The sequence below is a fragment of the Palaemon carinicauda genome, chromosome 3 (genome assembly GCF_036898095.1).
Source record: "Palaemon carinicauda isolate YSFRI2023 chromosome 3, ASM3689809v2, whole genome shotgun sequence".
Classification (NCBI taxonomy): domain Eukaryota; kingdom Metazoa; phylum Arthropoda; class Malacostraca; order Decapoda; family Palaemonidae; genus Palaemon; species Palaemon carinicauda.
In genome coordinates, this window is record NC_090727.1 from 7,436,866 (window position 1) to 7,458,371 (window position 21,506).

The 21,506-nt window shown below is 43.5% G+C and overlaps 1 protein-coding gene and 1 long non-coding RNA gene across 3 annotated transcripts in view; one reads left to right on the forward strand and one right to left on the reverse strand.

The window, feature by feature from the left end:
• The first annotated feature begins 1,274 nt into the window (after positions 1 to 1,274).
• On the forward strand, positions 1,275 to 20,285 carry LOC137638200 (thimet oligopeptidase-like). 2 transcript variants are annotated; one of them, XM_068370281.1, is made up of 5 exons: positions 1,275 to 1,688; positions 8,396 to 8,470; positions 8,579 to 8,755; positions 9,024 to 9,284; positions 20,155 to 20,285. In XM_068370281.1, the coding sequence occupies exons 1-5, from the start codon at positions 1,584 to 1,586 to the stop codon at positions 20,212 to 20,214; spliced, it is 678 nt and encodes a 225-aa protein (XP_068226382.1). In that variant the 5' UTR covers positions 1,275 to 1,583; the 3' UTR covers positions 20,215 to 20,285. The 2 variants fall into 2 exon arrangements, with proteins under 2 accessions (XP_068226382.1, XP_068226383.1); XM_068370282.1 differs by lacking the exon at positions 20,155 to 20,285 and adding an exon at positions 9,500 to 9,605 and having other exon boundaries at positions 1,278 to 1,688.
• LOC137638201 (uncharacterized) overlaps positions 1,571 to 21,506 on the reverse strand; it is a 68,101-nt gene continuing 48,165 nt past the window's right edge. Inside the window, exons 3-4 of the long non-coding RNA XR_011043870.1 lie at positions 20,134 to 20,355; positions 1,571 to 1,708 (exon numbers count right to left, since the gene is read on the reverse strand). This is a non-coding gene — a long non-coding RNA (uncharacterized lncRNA). The remainder of the gene's footprint in view (positions 1,709 to 20,133; positions 20,356 to 21,506) is intronic.

The following is a 21,506-nucleotide window of genomic DNA, read 5'->3' on the forward strand; positions in this document are numbered from 1 at the left end:
ATCTTAATTTGTTGGACAGGAACTTACGGTCTATTAAATTTCTTATTCCTGATCTAGATGTTAATCTCCGACACCGTTGTTCAATTAGTTCGTTATGCATTTTGCATAAGATTTTTCATAATTCTGACCATCCTTTTCATTCAGATCTTCCAGGACATTTCTATCCTGTTCGTTATACTAGGCATGCAGTTAATTCTAATAGTCAGGCCTTCTGCATCATGAGGCTCGATACTAAACAGTATTCTAGAAGTTTTATTCTAACTGTGACCAAGTTGTGGAATGATTTTCCTAAACTGGTAATAGAATTGATAGAACTTCAAAAGTTCAAACTTCCAGCAAATGTTTTTATGTTGAACAAGCTGACATAAATCTTTTTATAGTTAAAATATGAAATATCTGTTTTGATATTGTTTTTTAAAATTTTTATTTGTTAATTATTTCTCATATTTATTTATTTCCTGGTTTCCTTTCCTCACTGGGCTGTTTTTCCCTGTTAGAGCCCTTGGGCTTATAGCAACTTGCTTTTCCAACTAGGGTTGTAGCTTAGCTAATAATAATAATAATTGGTTAAAGTGAATGGAAACTAACTAGAATCTATATACAGCATGCTGAGACTTCCAATCAATGATTCCAAATAAAAAGTGTTATTATTGACCCTCATAATAGGGATAAAAAGCAGGCATCAAAAGGTGCTTTGGAGTATCAGTAACAGACTCTTAAGGTTTCTGCAATTTTGGAGCGAAGTATCTAATTCTTGTAACCCTGATGCCTATAGATCTATATTGATTCTTTGATTATTGTAGTTAAGACAGTATCTCCCGCTTCAGTCGTTTCGTCAGTTAGAAAAGGGATTTGGATAGAATTAGCAGGTGCTTATTTCTGCATTCCATTTATCACTGATCTAAAAGTTGATTTATGCATGGACTCCATCTATCAATTCACATTGCTTCATCAATGATTTTTAAACTAAAACTTATTATTCCATATTTACTTTCCTGCCCTCATCCAAACTTTATTTAAGGTGATACGATAGCTTAGATGTCACAACTGGTTTAATCAGAATCCTGTTTTTGTTGATCTTTCTATCCGTTAATCTGAATCTTGTTCTTATCTTTGTACTCAGGAGACTTGTTTTTCTCCACTCCCTTCTCTGTACATGGCAAGTGAGGGGCAGTATAATAGTTGGAGGGGGGGGGGGGTTTACACACTACAGAGAGGGATAAATTTTTTGAAGTTACATTATATCTCTTCTGTGGTCAGGAAGTTGAAAATCTGAATTAATACATTGTACTATTTAAAGACAAGTATGATAAAAATAGATTTTATATTTGAAGACAAGTATGATAAAAATAGGTTTTACTTTTAAAATCATCTTATTTTTATGAATATTCCAAAGTGACAATTTCTTGACTTCGACATGTAAACTTGTGATAATTTTTTTCTCTATACCCAGCTTGGGTTGTTAAGTTATATTTTTGTATTTAAAATATTTTTTTTTGATGGAACTTAATGTATGTGCCAACTTTTAATGTTTTTTTTTTTTTCTCCAGTACAGAGTTAATGATGCCAAAACTGACGAGAAGATGGGTTACTTCTTTTTAGATTTATATCCACGTGATGGAAAGTTTGGCCATGCTGCAATTTTCCCTCTTCAGCCATCATGTGTCAGAAGTGATGGCGAACGTCAGGTTAGCATTTGGATTTTGTTCTGGAATTTTCAAATATCAGTTTCAATGGTCTGGATATAGTCTTTTGGAAAACATGTCACATATTTGATCATATGCTTACACTGTTGAAGTTGGTATTTCCATTATGCTTGACAATACTGTTACTAGACATCATACAAACCCTCGTTCTTTAATTCGGGAGATTGCTTTGGCTTGAGCTGGAATCGTGTATTCAAATGCTTATCCGACTGGAGAGGGTACCGGGCGAGGAGTCCAGCCCCTTCCAGTAGGATCATAACTCACTTTTTACTTTGACTGCTGTGGCGTACGCATGTACAGTACTTTACAGCACTTGTCAAAACTGTTGATTCCTTTTGCATAATGGTGTGTGGTTGATGAATAATGAAATGGAAATAAGAACTTAGTGTGGTCGGGGAATGGGCGGTCACTGCAGCTGCTTCATGACGAAGCCGGCTGTAGATCTGTACTCCCTCTGTATCTTAGGGGGGGCATGTCTGTTTGTAGGTATCCCCTTAGTTTAAGTGTCGATCGTAGCCTCCATGCAGTGGCAGGGATGTGCCCTGAAGAGCAAGAAGCACGGTAAACGTTTGTTGGAGCTGGAATGGGCAACGCCCAAAAAGACAATGGTGAAGGTTACTGCTGCTGTCACTTCGGGAGGTGGTCTGCTGCTGCCGCCTCCGAGCTTATACCCCTCGGAGATATTCCGCTGGGGTTGTGAGAGAGCAAATAGACAATAGCATCCTTTTCAGGCTCTGTTGGTGTGCTGGGAATTGCAGGTGTTCTCCACTCCCCTTCAAAGGCTGAAGGGTTTTCTGATATGAGGCTGTTGACAAAGAGTTTGACCCAAGGAAAGCTTGGAGTTCCGTAGGTCTTTCAGGTAGGCCCTCCATGACTGTTTTGAGGGAGGTGGTAGCCAAGGCTACCTCTCTCTTAGTACCCCCTGAGCAGATTTGTGTTTTTATATCGTGTGGTGCCAGTGGCAAAGTGTGTGGTGGTTCCCGAGTGTCAGGGAATCTGGTGGTTAGTAGGTCTATGTTGGATGGCCCCAGGCCTGGTAAGGTAAAGGTAAGGTATCCCCCATCTCTTTGGTGTGGCCTTGTTCCCTAATCCAGTTCCAGTGTTCTCCACCCCTTCCCCTGTGTCCCTCATTATCAGTGGTGTGCCTTCCCGTTCCCCTATGATAGTGCCCCATTGTTGTGGCTTCTGTTGGGAGAATGTCATTCTTGGCAGTCACTCAGACCTAGACTGCTTTGTATGCAGAGTTGGAGTGAGGAAAAAGCACTTGAATTTTTCTTCCTATTCCTCCTGGTCTTCTTCTCAGCTGAAGAGGAGGAAGAGGTGAAAGAAGTCCAGGAAAGTCGGCCGTAGTTATAGGGATAGGACTCCTTGCTACACTACCTCTTCTTCCAAAAGGATAGAGGGCTCCCGACCCCATCGGGCCTTGGCCCAGGCCCCAATGCAGCCTGGTGCAAAAGGTAGTGGCTCGATTCCTTTTCTGTGGGGTCCGTGCAGGGGGCTAGCGGGCCAGCTAGAGCTGGTGTACGAGTTTGGGGTCCTGGCCCCAGGGAGCCCTGGCCCAGGTACTGTGCTGTGGCCTCTCAGGGACATTGCAAGAAACTGGGGGCAGGACCTTGTGTATGGCCCCCCAGGGATATTGGTAGGGACCAGGGCCAGGACCTTGTGTACTGGGCCTGTCCCACTACAGCCAGTACAAAGGTGTACAATGTGGTACACAGTCTGTTCAAAGGTGTATGGAGGAGCTGCGGCAACCTCCATCTGCTGATTTTCCTAGATGGACGATTGCTCCTCCCTGTTTTGTAGAGTGGCTCTTGGAGTAGGGAATTGTACATTTTACTGTTGTACATGTGTGCATGTGTACTTTAGTAAATAGATGAAGATTGTAGGGAAGTAAGTCTTGCTGCTAGTGCATTCGGGCACAGGGCCGTGGTTGTCTCTCTTTCCCGACCCTTGGCGCCAAAGGCACAGGTACCAGGAGTTTTCACTTTGCCTTAGGCTCGCTGGGCCTTCCTCATCCTCTATTATGTGCTTTGTCTCCCTGGGGACAAAACAGTTGCATTCGTAGTGGGAGTAGATTCTTCAGTGTGTGCAACTTCACCCTCTCTGTGTCCTCAGGATCGGGAACTCTGGGGCATGGTCCAGAACCTGAAAGCCTATCTACCCTGAGTGCAATGGCCTGGAAGAGATCCCTGTGGCTCCAGCTTCTTGTGGAGGGAGGAGCTTTGATCATTGATCAGCACTGTGGTGTACGATCAAATCTATTTATTTGAGAATTCTCTCCGTTCTGGCATATCAAGGAAGATCTTGTCACCCCCATTCTCTAGGCAGTCGTATCCCACCAGTCAATGAACCCGTGGGCTGACAGGGTTTTGAAGAAGCGAGACACTGGTGGCTCGGTTAAAAGCAGGATAACTTGAAGATGGCGTTGAGGAACCCATCGACGTAGTTCCATGTCTCTTGCCATGCAGATGGTAGTGAATTTGTGGAGGATTGCTTCACGGTTCCCTGAACTACTGAGCTGTTGCCTTTAAGGGGGCCAGCTGGCTAATGCCGTTTTTTAAGGACAGGACTTTGACATTCATATCACTTTATAAGGTGACTTAGGACATCTCCAAACTGCATAAGATTTTGTCTAAAAGTCATTTTTTTTTCATTATGGTAAAAAAATAAACCATAAAAATCAGGGGGAAAAAATTGAGAAAAAAATAATGAAACAAAAATTGCTAGAAAACCCTTCATTTTTTTTTATAATGTCTTTCTAAGCTATATACCAAATCTTAGTGCTATATCTTTAAAACTAAGGGAGAAGATAGAATTTGAAGATCAATAAGTTTAGTTTTGAGGTACGAGCGGCGTTCAAAGTTTTTCTTTGTATTTTTACAAAGACAATATTAATAAATCATGATTATTATGACTTTTATGTTCCTTTTTGAATATTAATAAACCAAAACAAAGTTATTTATCATAATTTAATCATAAATGAAGATCCTTTTGTTCAATATTTTGCTTCTTTAGGCGAGAGGGTCGCACCGTCATCATCTCTCTCCTTCACTAACTGCCTTCACCAATATTACCCACTTCTGAACTCTTGTTATAGTGAATTTTCCTCTTATGTTAGTGAGATGTTGAAATTGTCTTTCCCTCTTAGGCATGATGAAAAACGAGTGAATGTCAGAGGTCAAACTCAAACGTGTACTCTATGAGGTTTGTGCTAGGACTGAGAGGGCCGAAGGGTGTAATGACTTGTAATACATTGTCTTGTGACTCATGGAATCCATTGCTCACAATTTTTTTTTTTATCAAAATGTAATAATTATAAAAATTTACAATAAAAGAAGAAATACTGCATTTTCTTGTAGGGAACAATATTTTTGGTTTATTGTTACTTTTACTAATTACCCTATAACTATGAAAGTAAGAGGAGTCTTGACGAAATATATTGTATACGCATTCTCCATTGCCATTCGAAGTTCTGTTAATTTTTTCAGGATTTTGTGTTTTTCTTCCTATGCCCCCATATATTGGCATTCTAGCTGGCCCCCGTAAGGGCTCTGGCTTTTCGAAGGGAACAACTTAAACCTGCAGGTTAGTGATTGGGAATGGGCCAAGCGTCTGCTCAGAGACCCCGTTCCGCAACTCTCACTACATCTTTAAGAAAAGAGCCTGTGCTAGCACAGCCTTTTTGATCACCACAGGTCACTCCTTGTAAGAAGGATGGTTGTGAAAAGAGGGGAAGGGGAGGGAATCACAGAGACAGGCATTTCTCCTCAACCGGTATCGAGAGTAGGGCGTTGTTGGTCTCGCCACTGGGCTACTTGGAGACCCAAGGCCGAGCCTCGGTTTGCAAGTGTCCTTCGGGCCGGTTACTTACTACGCTTTCTGGATCTCAGCCCCCCCATGTCCTGTTCCAATCGAGATCCCGATGGGACATCCAACATTGACGGAAACCTTGTGTTTGGGGGTAGATGTGAAAGTGATGTGATGGAGATTACACCATAATATAGGATAACTCGATCTCAAAAGAGAGTTATAAGACACAGAAAGACCTCCACACCCAGAGATAATCAGGTGACTTTTCAAGGTCTTGAGAACTTTATTGATTTATCTGTGTCACACTGAACAGTTTCCATATATTCTGCACTACTGTACCAGTAGATTAATGGGCTGCATGGATGAAACATTCTAACACCCTTGTGAGAGTTTTGACGATCTCTGTGGCTTCCCACTGTTCAGCGTGTTTTGTCGGATGATCTTTAGTATATTGTCCAACCTTATCTCAAGGTAACTGTGTTGGCTTCTAGTTGGTTAGAGGCAGTGCTATGCCAATCTGTTAAGCCTTCTTGTTGATGTGCCAAGAGTTATCCTGTAGCACATACTCCTGTGACAGCCACACCAACTGAAGTACCACTAATGCATGGAAGAATTTTCCTGCAGGATGTCATGGGAGATTTCAGATATTCAGAGTTCCACAGTACTGTAGATGTACTTTACAAGTTTATACCGATGAAAGTAGGCCATCTTTTGTTGTCAATGTTTGAAAGTGATTTTTTTTTTCAGCATCTGCTCACTGGATCACAGCATTCATAGTTTTCTTTCCGAGACATTTTCTTCTGTCTGCAATGAAGGTTTATCATGCATATCTTTTCCAGGTATTCTGGCTAAATGACTAGATCTCTCTTCTTTAGAAGTATCCAAAGTCCTTTAAAGCTTAAAGCTTTGAACAGTCCTGGCCACCTCTTGAACTTGGACCTTTAAAGTGGGATGTGACTTCTCCTTCAAGACTTCTGATGACATGACCTAGGATGGGTGGGGTTGACTAAGACGACGTGTTCATCTAAGGAATGTGGTCTTATGACCAATCAAAATTCTCGTCGTTGATTGTGCTTGCTTTGCAATTATTTGAGTCGGTTGCTGAATCAGTGTCTTTTTATTTTTGAGTAGGAGAGGTAGGTGCATGCCTGGGGACACACTACTTCTTAATGGTGATCACCAGACTGGGGTTCGAGTCCTTCTCAAACTCTTTAGTTCCTTTGGTCACTGCAACCTCAATATCCTTGTGAGCTAAGGATGGGGGTTTCAGGAAGCCTTTAGGTCTATCTGCTGAGATCAGCAGCCATTGCCTGGCCATCATTGGTCCTAGCTTGGGTGGTGAGGGGGTTTGGGTACTGATCATACATAAGGTCAGTCTCTAGGGCATAGTCCTGCTTGATAGAGGAACATCTATGTCCTTTGACTCTGCCATTCATGAATGGCCTATAAACCTCTAAACTTTGAACCATGTTCTCACTCAGGAGTCAGGTGTGTTCATTTATTAGCCAAAAGCTCTGCTTACTCTTGAGCTTTTCCCTGTGGACTCCAGGTACTACTGAGGACAAGGGAGGAATCTTGCCAGGTTGCCTTGTCATCTATCTATCTCGGGAAAGTGCCCACAAGTCCGGAGACTTGTACTTCCTGCTATGTGTGGTAGTTGCTCTTATGTTGGGTCAACCTGAGCAGCTGTTTGGGCTGAACAGCATATCATCTATATTATTATATTAAAATGTTGGATGACAGTTATGAATTGGTCTTTCCTATTTCTGACTTGTATTTTTCACAGTCACACACCTTTATCATTGATCAGACCAGATGGAACATGTTTTAAGATGGTCGTTTGTCAAAGGAATTAATTTTCCTCCATCCTTTCTCTTAACAGTGGGGAAAGGGGGACATGAGCATGTAAGACTGGGGACGTCTTGACGCTTCTTGGTAAGATGGCAGTGTCTCATAATTCATTAAGATAGCCAAATTCTATTGGAATTTCTTGAAGTCTTCTCATATTTGCACATACACCAACTCGGGTATCCCACATCCAAAGCTATCCAGGTAGTTACATTAATTATCCATCCACTGCCCTTAAACATGTTCCGGAAGTTAATATCCCATTAAGTAGGGAGTTTCCTTTTAAATGACAAAGGATTATATATCATGGTAAGGATAATTTGCAAATCTTGAAAAGGATTGGCATTGATCCTTGAACACAAACCAGAGTCGTCTACAGTATAACAAATACTGCCTTAAATCAACTATGTTTTTTTATACATATGTCAAAAGAAAATGGTTAGGGAAACGCTCAGTTTAGCGGGTTATCCAGTTACCCTCATCAGTTACTACTAAACGTACCGAATTTCTTGTTAAAAATTTCCACGGCTGTTCCAGTTTCACTGAAAGAGTATCCATGCAAATGACCGTAATTTGTATGCAAGGAAAAATACAAATGATAGTTAACAATTTTAGTTTTTGTAAGTGGTACTATGTGATTTCTAAGTCGGGTTAGATTATAATTGCAATAGCCATGTTAGAATGCTAAAGAAGTGTCAGTTTTTCTTTGGGGGTTTGACATATGTACTTCGCGGATTTAGAGATCCAGTATGACTACTAAGAATTTTTAGAAATTATCAAGATGTTGAATAGGCTGACTTGAGTATCTTTTTATAGTATAGTATATGAAAGGTATTCTTTGACGTGGTTACTGTACTGTTCTTAAAATATTTTGTTTATATTGTTCATTACTTCTCTTTTTTGTTTATTTATTTTCTTTCCTCACTGGGCTATTTTCCCGTGTTGAAGCCCATGGGCTTATATCATCCTGTTTTTCCAACTAGGATTGTAGCTTAGCTAGTAATAAAAATATTTTTTTTATTCTATAACAGGTTGCAGTGTGTGCAATGATGTGCAATTTTACAAAGCCTACCAAAGATAAACCAGCTCTATTGGATCATTCAGAGGTATGTTACTAACAATCTAGTTTTGCATACTTAGGTATTGGTAAATGATTGAACAACTATATACTGTTTGCAAATTGACTGCTTACTAATTAATCTGTTTATTTTTAGGTGGAAACTTACTTCCATGAATTTGGCCATGTCATGCATCACATATGTTCACGAGCAACGTTTGCCATGTTTGCAGGCACAAGAGTTGAAAGGGATTTCTTAGAAGCACCATCACAAATGCTGGAGAATTGGGTTTGGGAAAAAGAGCCTCTTGCTCTCATGTCAGCCCATTATGAGGTGTGTGAACTGTGTTTCTTCTTCAATTAATGTTGGCTATATATTTTGTAATTTTATTTTACTTTTTTTCATGGAGACAGAATACAGTTTTAATGGAAGAGGTTTTCCTGCAGTTGCGAGTTAGAATGTGTGTTGTATTAATAACATTCATTAGGTTAAGATAGTGAAGTAGATTTGCATCATGCAAGTTAAGGAAAGGGTTTTGAATTAAATACAAATAATGGAATTATTCTTTAGTAACATTTTTGTGATTTTATTTTGTTTCCAGACAGGCAAAACTCTTCCTGATGAGATTGTTGAAAAGTTGGCAAAGTCAAGAAAAGCAAATGCTGGTGGATTCAACCTTCGTCAGATTATCTTGAGTACATTTGATCAATCAATTCATAGGACAGGGAAGGCTGATACAAAGTCTCTCTTTGCCCAGACATACAGAGATATAATGGACATTGAACCAATACCCAACACAAACATGCCTGCTAATTTTGGTCATTTAGCTGGTGGCTATGATGCTCAGTATTACGGATATTTAGTAAGTACTAAATGATACTATATTAAGGAAGCATGATAGAAATAACCCAAAGCTAAAAAATAATAGGGTAACAAGAATTTCTCTCAATTGATTAATCTAGTAGAGAAGCTTAAGGCCTCTTTGAGATTATTCCCATAAAATCATAACATTTTTTTTTACAATATGGAGAATCTAATATAAGTATAGTCAATAATATATAGTCTTCCCTTCATCAGGTGCTGGCTTTTATGGTCAATATTTCAGATGAACTGATCCTCATGTAAAGAGTCCTACAAATAAAGAAAATTAATTGTTCACTTAAAAAAGACAAAATAAGAAGAGCTGTTCTTACACGTATACAAATCCTTGTCCTTTAGACAGTTGGATTTTAGAAAAGTATAGTTGGAATTTGGCTGTTGAAAACTTAATGTGGTGACAGGGAAGTACCCCCCTCCCCTCACTGATTTCAGTCACCAGTATACAAGATACATTCTTGTGTCCTCTCCAATTGGGCATTTTATCCTTTTGCTTTTTTAGATAAATTGTTTGGCAGATTGTCGTATGTAAGTGTTGTTAAGGAAGAAGTGAATTTCTGTAGTTTTTTCCTGATAACTGTAACTCACGACAGTTGTCTGTGCAATCCTGCAACCTACCACATTGTTCTTGTTCTGACTGTTGGAGGATTTGTTTATTTCCTAATGAGTGTGGCTTGATGGTGTCCATGTAATAACCCTGAGGAAGTTGGTTCATTGCACACTGTTGTGGTTGTCTCTGGTAGGAGTTTTTACTACTGCCGAACGTGAGGGGAGGGGGTTTTGCTTTTCTTTATGTCAGTGGTTTCCCGCACCTGGGAACTAACCGTCCTAATGAAGTTAAGTGCCCCAGAAGTTTCTGCTATTGGTGTGCTGGAAGAAGGAACTGCTAGTGGAAGGGAGGAGCAATCTTTTGCTTACTTGAAATCCTCTCCTGGGACGGTAATACTTTTTCTCTTGAAATTATGTCTAATCCATCCCCAGATATACAAGTCTTTGAATGGGAGTTAGGACAGACTTCTCAATTTATCACAACCTCAGTTCTTGACAAAACAGAGAGACTTTTCTAGGAAGAGAAGGTCGTCCTACAACTCCACTAGGATCATCCAATTATCCATTGTCATGTGCCCATGTGGATACCAGTTTGAAGATCTTTCTGAAAACTTGGCCATTGACAAGCTGAAGTAAACCTCATTGAATTTGAAGCAGTTTTCCAGCTGTATTAGCTGGAGGAGGGGTCAGATAGGGATTTGGAAGTACGTGTCATTCAAATCCAAGGTGACCATTAAATCCTGAGGCCTGATTGGTTGTCTGACTGTGACTGTAGTCTCCATCCTGAAGTGTGTTTGTCAGATGAACATATTCTAAGAAGAGAGGTCTATGATCAGTCACTAGCCTCCAGATGCCTTACTTACAAGAAAGCTTCTTCCTTATAAAAAAAAAGCTTTAATTGAAGAGGGCTGGGGAGCCATTGCCAACCTCCAGAAGGGTGCTATTCTTCAACATGGCTTGAACTTACATTTGCTGGGCAAGATGATCTTAGCCTAACCCTTGGTGATACAATGTCACCATGCGGGGAATCAGAGGAGGAGGAGGAGGTAAACGGATCGAAGGACCTCCGCCCTCCATCTCTCTGCACCATGGAAACTTTAAACTCCTTCAGTTGACCAGCACACATTCTGCTACTGGTGGTGAAAGACGGGGAAACAACCTTCCAAACAGACTTTTTCATCTGCCTTTCCCCCTATCACTACTGAGACCCTGGTTCTGGCAGGAGGAGGATTAAGATTGCATCGACACATTATTAAGGATGGATTCAAGGGCTTAGCCGAGTTGGTTTTTGAGGCCGAATCAATTGAGTAGATGTTTTGCTCTGTCCTGATGTGGAAGGTTGAAGTTGTCGAAAGGGCAGCACATTGAAGGATAGTGTGCCAAGTTTCTATCCTCCTCTTTTACGCTATTGCCCTACTTTTGCTGGCGGAGAGATAAGGCTCCTTCAACGACGAGTTACATAAATTATCCTTCTCGGCAGCTTAAGTACCGTATTGGCCCACTGATTGGCTCTGGTGCATTAGAAACTTAAATAGGCTAGCTCCCATCAGTCAGGACAAAGTCTTTAAAGCCCTGCTTCTTTAATATTAAGGTCAGTTAAGTAGTAGACCAGTGGTCCATCCAAGAGGCCGCTTACACAATACCCATGGCCATGACTTCTGGTACACGCCAGATGTCTCTGTCACTTACGAGGTTAACTGAAACCATTGTAAGATGTTCTGCTGAGCAACCTGGTGACAAGTCTACAACTGCGGTGTCTAGTGGAAGAGGGAAAGGTATTTTCTCCTTTGTACAATAATGTTTCCTTTACTTCATAAAGACCGCAAGAATCAAGCAGGAGTATCCCCCGACCCTCAAAGAGACCAGAAACACTATTTTCGGCTAAGGCTGACCAAGGGAGCTTAAGTTTAGACCTCGCGCTGCTAGTGGGTAGGACAGAGAAGGTCGATGGCTACCTTCCTGCCCTTCTAGGGTGGGAAGATGTCTCGTAGGCCGATGACCTTTTTGATACAGAGTAACACCTTAAAATGTCAAATCTGTCACGACTTACGCATCTGATAGTTACGGCACAGCTGGTTGAGAAAATTACCCTTTGGAATTCTGTCTAACTCTAGGAACACCACTGTCCAATCCCAAGACAGGTTCTCCTTTCAGGATAGATGAAAGATGCAGCCAGTTGATTTGTCCGTGGCCTGGTCTGAGATCCTGACAACCTTAAGCTGTTGAACCAGTCATGGATCCAGTGGTTAAACTTCCTGGACAGCCTTCCAGTTCTTTCCCTCCTTCCTGCGGGCACCAGCTGCAAAGGGAGAGATTTGGCTTGTTGAAGTTCTTCGATCATCCGGGAGCGATGCAGTCTTAAGGGGGATAACTAGGTTGAAGGTTCATCATCAGCTTCTTCAAAGGAGGATGTTCTGCTGTGAACTCAATTGGGAATAATTGACAGTTGTTCCGATGTATTGTAACTACGGACTACTCTCAGGAGTTACTCTTCTTCAGTTTAAACCTGTGACCAGAAAATTTTTCGCCCAACCAAGATTCCATTCCAAGCAAGAGGCAAAGGCCTCAGGCCAGTATCATGCCACAGAGTATGTTCCCTGCGCAAAGCGACATACTGTCTTTGACCCACAATGGACTGAGAAGAAGGCCGTATCAGGCCTGGTATGGACAGGGCAAAGGTCGCTATTCGTACTCTGGTCATTGCCCAGTGTAGACCCATACTTCTCGCTCGCGACTTAAACTGTGACCTGCGTTTGCGCTTTCAACTTATTGTGTGTGCTAAGTGTTTAGATGGATAACACTCGTGTTCGTCGTTGTCTGGGTGTGAATGGGAAAGCATGTTCGGCTTTCCTTTCACATTTGGAAATTGATCCCCATTCTTTGTGTACCTCATGTCGTGGTCGTGCCTGTACTCAGAGCGATACGTGTATTGAGTGGGCTGAAACCCAATGGGCTCTTATGGCCATGAAGAGGAAAAAGAAATGGAAAAAGTCTTCCTCGAAGAAAGGCAGTGGTTCGAGACCTTCGTCGAGCTGTTCTTCAGGTTTCCTTCCCTTCCGTCGATGTCACCATCACTACAGCAAATCAATGAGGGAGAAGGGACTATGCCGATTCAACCACTCTCTCCGTTGTTATTGGCTCCCCCATACCATCCCCTTCAGTGAGTTCGGCACTCATATCCCTTCTTGGGAGATTGAAGGAAAAGATCAACAGGATGAGCGAGTCGACCGCCTCACGTGGCTCACACGTGGTGCCCTCCGACCGGCCACCAGAGCCGCCATCTTGGCCTGCCCACACATATGCACAGCCTCCCCCTACCTCATGGCAATCTCGGGGATACCGGGCACCCCCTCAGCCACCAGCGCCATCTATTGGAGCTACCTCATATACCTCCTCATTGGCTTATGCCGCTGCGCCGCCATCTAGGCCTTCGCCAAACTGGCGACTGCCGCCCCATCATCGGAATACGCCTCTGACCTGCATTGGGGTGAACTGTTCTGAGATCCTTACCCTTGGGATCAGGAACACTGGGGAGACACTCCAAGGACCCCGTTCAGGTCCCCTACGAAGGATCCTTTGCCACCATGGGAAGAACAAACCCTTCAGGGAATGCCCCCGTCGTCATTCCAGCTTCCCTTGCAGGACCATAGGAGATAGAGAAGAAGAGAAGGGGGGGGGGGGTACACACTCGTCGAGGACCTTTACGGGTTCTCCCCCTCTCGCATCGGTCGTGGTGGACCCCGTCCCCAAGAAGAGAAGGTTGGAGGATGCGACAGGCTGTCGCCATTTCATCAAATTCTTCAAGGGCCTCTCAAGGTTGTAGAGGTCCCCTAGACCATCATGCCTCATCAAGTGGGTGTAGAGCAAAGGATCCTGCCAGGGCTCATCCTCCCCTACGTGGACAGGACCTCCGGAGGGGAGATTCTTTGGAGAAGATGCCCACCAGTCATCGGAGGGTCTGGCAGAAGAGAATCCTTACTTTGATGGAACACTCTTCCTCCTTCTCCAGGGTGTTGGCGCTCATCAGGCACCTCAATACCCTGCCGGAGCCAAACCCTGTTGTTCCTCCAGGGGAAGTTTCTTTGTTGGAGGAGCAGTTTGGCATCCTTCGAGAAGCTCGTCCCCCTATGTCTCTCCCCTTAACCCCAACTCTGGGCAGAAAGCTGGGGAAGATTAGTGTGGCTGTCGCAGACCCCAAGAATTCTCTGAAGGCTTCGGGGTCAATGAAGTTGTTGCCTTACCCAAGGGTAAGGCATCAAAGATTATACGCCCCGGAGGATTTTCCACAGACAGCCAGACCCGTGGAGGGGAACTTGGCATCCCTGTCCCCAGGATTATTGGAAGATAAGGCTACAGGGAGTTCGGAGACCTTTTCTATCCAAGAGATCATCGCCCTCAAGTCAGCACTGTGGTCTTCATTCTCTGTCTCCTTGTGGTACAACGCCATGGGTCCCTTGGCTCTGCAACAGCCGGGTTGGTCGGACCAGGCCAAGGAACAGTTTATGGAACTAGCAGTGTCAGGAGGTTCATCTCCTTCCAAGCGGAACAGTCCCTGGTAGCCGATTCCAACATTGTCCTTCGTAGGAGGGACACAGTTCTTCACAGGATGCTGAGGAGGCTTCCCTCGAGGGAAATAAGGAACCTGCGAAACTTGCCGTTTTCAAACGTGGCGCTGTTTGATGACAGGTTGATTGAAGAAGCCCTCAATAAGTGGAGTAGGGACAACAGAGATGCTGTTCTCCACAGGACCTCCAGCTCCTCCTCCAAACATCATAATCATGGGAATAGGGAGGCTCCAAGGCCTCCTACAGCAGTTAACAGGCTTCCTCCTCCCTCTCCACGCTGGTCCAGACACCCGCAGCCCACCTCCGTACCAGGCAGAAGTGCCCCTCCTAACGGTCGGCAGGGGTTTGGACTGAACCGACGACCACGCACCAAGTTCCTTAGGAGGAAGTAGGAAGAGAGCCCCCCACCCCCTCTTCCATGCTCCCTTCAGTGGGGGGATGCCTCAATCATCGGTGGGAAGCATGGGCCGCCCAGGGCGCAGACCTATGGGACTATTCAAGTCCTTCGTGATGGGTACAGGTTGCCCTTCGAGAACGACCTACCCCCCGTTAATAACGGGCTTACAGGCCCAGGCTACTACCCACAAGGACAAGGCCATAAGATTGGCCTTAGGAGAGGAGATCTGCGAATTATTACAGAAAGGTGCTGTCCAATGAGCACCCCTACAAGAATTGGGGTTCTTCAGTCGGCTCTTCCTGGTGGAGAAAGCCACTGGAGGTTGGAGACAGGTGATAGACCTTTCCTCCCTCACAAATACATCAGGAAGACTCCTTTCAAGATGGAAACCCCTCGCACTGTCCTGGCTGCTATCAGGCAGGGCGACTTCATGCTGTCCATAGATCTAAAGGATGCTTATTTCCAGATCCCAGTACACCCCTCCAGCAGGAAGTTCGTCAAGTTTAAGTGAGGAGAAAAGGTCTTCCAATTCTGCACCCTCTGCTTCGGTCTCTCCACAGCCCCCCAAGTGTTGGGGATTGTCGTGAACTGCGAGAAGTCCCAACAATGCCCCTCCATGAGGACAGTGTACATGGGAATGGATTTATGTTCGGTCCAGGCCAAGGCCTTCCCCATGTCAGAGGGGCTTGAACGCTTGGAAGAAATCAGACAACCATTCCTCAGGGGGAAACGGCCAACTTTCGTCAGTGGCAGAGGCTTGTGGGGCACCTGGTGTCCTTAGAAAAGCTGGTCCCTCGGGGCAGGATACGTCTAAGTCCAATTCAGTGGGACATGAAAAGATTGTTAGCTCCTCAGACCAGGGATTGACCAGAGGACCTAACGCAGGCATCAAGGGAGGCTCTCCAGTGGTGGTTGGACAAGAAGACTATACTGGCGGGAATATCCCTCCTGGACTCTCCTCCCGAGGTACTGTACTACTATTCAAGGACATGTCCAAGGAGGACTGGGGAGCTCACCTGCAGGACAACTCGGTATCGGGTCTTTGGAGCGAGGAGGAGAAGACCTTCCACATAAACGAGCTAGAACTCCTGGCAGCGCAGAGGGCTCTACTGTCCCTGGCGGACGAAGTCACGGGCAGAAAAATCTCCCTAATCTTGGACAACTCCACGGTGGTCGCCTATATCAAGAAACAGGGCGGCCTGAGGTCCCGTTTTCTGCAGGGCCTGACGGAGGAGATTCTAACCTGGGCTGAGGTAAATGGGACTACCCTGATGGCAAGATTTATTCCGGGAAAAAGAAACGTGGTGGCGGACGGCTTGAGCAGGAGAGGCCAAGTCCTAGGCAACGAGTGGTCCCTTCATCCAGAAGTTGCAAGGTGGGGGGGTCTCCCTCCTTGGACCTCTTTGCAACCAGGCTGAACGCCAAGCTACCAGGTTCTTGCTCTCCAGTCCTGGATCCAACAGCAGTCATGGAAGACAACTTTCAACATCCGTGGGACGGCCTGGATGCCTACGCGTTCCCTACGTTCGAACTCTTGCGGCAGACCCTAAACAGACTTAAGGACCCCCAAAAGGGCTCAGCTGACTCTAATCGCCCCCTGGTGGGTAGAAAAGGAGTGGTTCCCCGACCTACGAGACCTAGCAGTTGCCCAGCCGTGAACCCTTCCCATCAGAGGAGATCTTCTCAGGCAGCCTCACTTTCTGAAGTTTCACGAGGGGCTCGGAAACCTATCCCTTCACGCGTGGAGGTTATTAAGCGCCTTCTGACAAGGGAAGGATTTTCCCCAAGGGCGGCTTCCCAGATGACGGGCTGCCTCCGCTGCTCCTTGAGGGCCAAATACCAAGCTAAATGGCCAGAGTTCTACAAGTGGTGCTGGAGAATGAGCGTAAGCCCATAGGAGCCTTCATCCCAATAATAGCAGATTACTTGGTTCACCTAGATAGAAACATGTCAGTGCCATCCATCAAAGGGGTCAGAGCCGCCTTGGGACAGATCATGTGGTTGGAAGGAATAGACCTTGGTGGTTCCAGGCAACTGTCCATGCTTATCAGGAGTTTTGACCAGTCCTGCCCTCCTCAATCCTTGAAGGCTCTGAGGTGGGATGTCCTCTTGGACTTCAAGAAACCACCGTTCAAGCCCTTGTGGTATGCTCTGGACAGAGAATTTACCCTGAAGATTGTGTTCCTCCTCGCCCTGGCCTCTCCCAAACGGGTGGGAAATTGCATGGGCTGGCAGCTAATGTTAGTCACTCCAGCTGGAAGGAGGCAATACTTTGTGCCCTCCTTCGTAGTCAAGACCCAGAACCCAGATCCGAGGTTCTCGTAGGTGGTGATCCCAGCCATTCCTAAGTCAGATGACTTTGAGGACCTTCTGCTGTGTCCGGTTAGGACTCTCCGAAAGTCCCTGGCATCGATGTCCCGCTTGAGGCCCGCCGTGAAACACGTGTTTATATCCACGGGCAAAGTGAGGAAGGCAATTTTGAAGAACACTATTTCCTACTGGCTCAAGGAGGTAATTCGAAGGGCGTACGTAACGAAGGGCAAGCCTCATGTGCCAGGCCCCATGATATCAGGTCCATCAGTACCTTGATGGCCTTTTCGTAGAATATGTCAGTGGCGCAGGTGTGTGGAAGAGACAGAACACCTTCACTTCCCATTACCTGAAAGACTGCTCCTTAGTGTTTCGCGAAGACATCAGACTCGGCCCCATCGTGGTGGCACAACAGGGATTTAATGCCACGACTTGCACACAGTGTTAATGTCCAGTTTGGGAGACGCGTTGTGTTCCATACCCCCTTCTCCTGCTACATGGCATGTATGATAGTTCTACGTCGATGGATGTCCCCCAACTCGGGCGAGTGTTATTGCAGGTTTCTTGTAGTTTTTCCCCAACAGGCCTTTCATATTTATCACCTTGTCTTCTGCCCCTTCCTCGTTTCAGTTCCCACCTCCTAAGCCTAAGTCTCCTGTGAGAGTAGTCCGTGGTTACAGTGCATCGGAACAAATATCAAATTCTTGGTTATTTGAATTTTTCCTAGCATACTTACCACAGACTACTCTCGAAGGTATGTCCCACCCTACATACCCTGCTAGTTCTCAGAAGTAGCTGGTACTAAGACAACGGTGGCACCTGGATAGAGTACGAATGGCGACCTTTGCCCTGTCCTTATGAGGCCTGACACGACCTTTTTGGTGCATTGTGGGTCAAAGACAGTCGAAGGTCGCTTTGTGCAGGGAACATACCCTGGGGCATGTTACCAGCCTGAGGCTTTAATGCCTCTCGCCTAGAATGGAGTCCTGGTTGGGGGAAAAATTTTCTGGTCGCAAGTTTAAACTAAAGAGTAACTCCTGAGAGAGTAGTCCATGGTAAGTATGCAAGGAAAAATTCAAATTACAAAGAATTTGATATTTGTAAAACTAGAAAAGAGTGACCCCCCACCAGCGGGTCACACCTCTGGGGAGGGTGTAACCAGAATATGACCCCTATTATGTAATCTGGAGTTGAGCTTATTAGGGTATAAATGTGTAGTAACTGATTCTCCCACTTATACAATACTAGTCTAGCTGTAGAGTGCTGCTTTAGAGATCCTGAGACGAATGCTTACCCGAGGAGTCTCGCACGAGTTGGAGACTGTACTGGTAAGCCTCGGTTGATCCTCTGTATAAAAGCCTAAGATTTAACCAAGGCACTTTGCGTCAATAGGCGTAGGAGATGATGCTAAGAGCCTAATGTGGCCAGAAGAAGAAGAGCCTTGTATGACCAGAGCACACAATCTTTAAGACCTGTCAGGTGAAAATGGATTAGAATGATCCCTTTTCTCCAATTTACCTCTTCAAGAGATGAGCACCTACAAAGATAGGTGAAAAGAGCTCTGAAAAAGTGCGCTGTGATGAAAGGTAGGTGCAGTCAGTTGGGAAAGGTCTATAGCGTCCACAACTGGAATGATCATTATCCTCCAAAGAGGAATGGACCAAAGATTGCTTTGCTACCACACGTGAGGAAGGAGTGCTTGTGAGGTGGCGAACGCCTTGAAGAACCTTGCTTTGTAGAGAAGGGTTGGCTAGAGGAAGTGCACCTGGACTGATGGGCATCACAAGGAGTGAAGTAGCGAGATAAGCCGGAAAAGAGCTTGCAGGAAATTGTCCAAAAGACAGTGGCGTTGATCCGAAGACCGATGAGGAGTTGGGTCTCAAAGCACGCACGCAGAAAGAGAGAGAGAGAGAGAGAGAGCGCAAGCTAATTAACATGCTGGAATATCAAGGGTCATCCACTTGCAATGAAGGCTTTCGAATTTCAGTAGGGTGGGAATAAAGTTCCGGTGAAGTAAGTCAAACTGGAGACTTCTGAGGAGACACTGAAGGGGCGATGACCTCTGGAAAGTGTCTCAAAGGTTTGTTGCAGTCTTTCCTTCAATGGAGAGATGAGGAACCTTAAATATCAAAGGAGGGTCACTAGAGAAATTGGAAGGACCTCCTTGCCCCCTGGGATTGACCTGAAGTTAAACGGACACCTGGAGGAAGCCAAGAGAAGAGTCAGAAGGTAGACAGTACCAGGGGTGGAAGAAGCCTGGATAGTAGCTTCGTCTTTGAGGATGACCCTGATGTTGAATTCATTTTGTACTTCCTCCTCCTCCTGTCATACTTGAGAGCAAGCATGTCCTCAGCATGAAGGGCACAACCGATTAGGATCAGTCGAAGGAGAATTCGTAAAAGTGATGCAGGTCTTCGGCGACTCTCCCAGACATTAATGCATAACAAGTGCCACCCTCAAAGCAAACATGCTTTAAATAAAAAAATACAGTAGTTAGATTTTCTATGTGGTTTGTCAGTGAGCGGGGAAGGGACTGTTGCCTCCCAGCTATAAGACGTAACTATCTGCTGGTTGTTTACGTAAAACCTTGTTATTAACAGCCTTGTTCGAGATACATAGTTATGTAATTTCTTAGGTTAAGGACAATGGTTTACATATAGTGTATGAACAAAAAGTAAAATGTACATTGTGAAAAGAATTCTACTGTATATAATCAATGGAATTTTTGTTCAAGTAAAAAAAAAAATGTCTAGCATTATTCACTTTGATATGTAGGCTTAACGAAAGGTGCTTTTACAGCATATTTTCAACTTCTTGCATTACCTCTGTTCTCACTTCCCTTCATCTCATCTTGTTGGCCAGCTGCCTCAACCTACTTCATAAATTTTCCCCACAGTTCTATCCCCATGCCAAATATACTTAGCATTTACAGTAGCCATCCATCTCATAGAATAAGTAAAATTTTGAACCTGTTCTGGTAACAAATACAATAAAATATTTTGATTTTTACTAGCCTCTTAATCCTTTATTTCCAGTGGAGTGAGTTTTCTCAATGGACATGTATGACAGCCGATTCAAAAAGGAAGGAATACTGAATCCAGTTATTGGTGCAGACTATCGTAAGCTTATTCTTCAGCCAGGTGGATCGAAAGATGCAGCCGTTCTCCTTAGAGACTTCTTGGTAGAGATCCTAGTCTGGAACCATTCCTTCGCAGTAAAGGACTTCAAGCGTAAACCTATTTTGGAAAAAAAATTTTTTTTAATGTTGACTTGTTTGGTTTTTTCTTCTTTTTTTTTTTAGAAAAGATATGGACAATTATAGAAGTTTTAAAATTGTGAATAGACAACAGATAAAACATTAATTTTGCTCAATACCAACATCCATGATTGCTGTGCGTAAACAAAGGTACAAAATTTTCATACTCCAACTATTTCAAGTTTTTATAGTACATCTTTAATTTATGCAAAGGTAATGAGAACTTATATCCATATAATCAATGTTAAAATCTTAATTAAGAATGAAATTCAGCAAATTGCCTATAGGTTTTTTAGTCTCAATTCTCATATGCAGTAGTAAAATGCTACTAAAGAGGTTGCTATTTCAGTTTTGTTGGACATTTTTATCATTAATGCACTTACTAACACAATGGATCTTTACTGAAGGGTAAAATGTACAGGTTGTTAAATGAATATTTTTTGTTTATTTTTACCATTCTCTATAAGTAATTGATTATTAAATTTTTATGTTTTGTTTATATGATTATTTATTTAACCTTTTGACATAAGAATTAATGATATTATTTTACCAATATATTTTTTAAAGCAACTAAAATAAAGATTTGTAACATTACAAAGTAGCTAGGTGATTTCTAAATCAATTCCAGTACTTCTGTTTCATTAAATATGAAGGATAATTACTTTAGAATAAAGATTATTTCACTACATTTCCAATAGATATCTTTCGGAAAATAATACAGTAGGGCATATACTGTTTTTACAGTATCACATATCATACAGATGAAAGTATGAAAAATTATACTGTACATTAAAAACGATAAGAAAATCCATTGTTTACAGAACAATTGAAAACTTTAAAAACAGATTTCGGTCGAGATCACAAGGTCAAGAAGTACTGTAAATAAAAACAAATAAGCATGGTTAGCAAACTTGTTATGATTATTATAAAATTATTATTAAAAATAAGCAAATTATCCAATAAATGCAAAATCACACTACAAAAATGAAAAAAAAGATTCTCATCCTCTTATTTCATGATATCGCACGTATGACAATACATTGCACGTTCTTATGGTCATTTGTCAGTATAGTCTACATGAAGCTAATGTTTCTGAAAACCATAGTTTTAGCGGTTTATAATCGACAGTCA

What these genes read in the sequence shown, in the direction of transcription:
- LOC137638200 (XM_068370281.1), top strand. Translation starts at nt 1,584, where the DNA reads ATGGGTTACTTCTTTTTAGATTTATATCCACGTGATGGAAAGTTTGGC. An exon ending in CTCTATTGGATCATTCAGAG is followed by an intron (nt 8,471 to 8,578) that starts GTATGTTACTAA and finishes GTTTATTTTTAG; the next exon opens with GTGGAAACTTACTTCCATGA. An exon ending in CTCAGTATTACGGATATTTA is followed by an intron (nt 9,285 to 20,154) that starts GTAAGTACTAAA and finishes CTTTATTTCCAG; the next exon opens with TGGAGTGAGTTTTCTCAATG.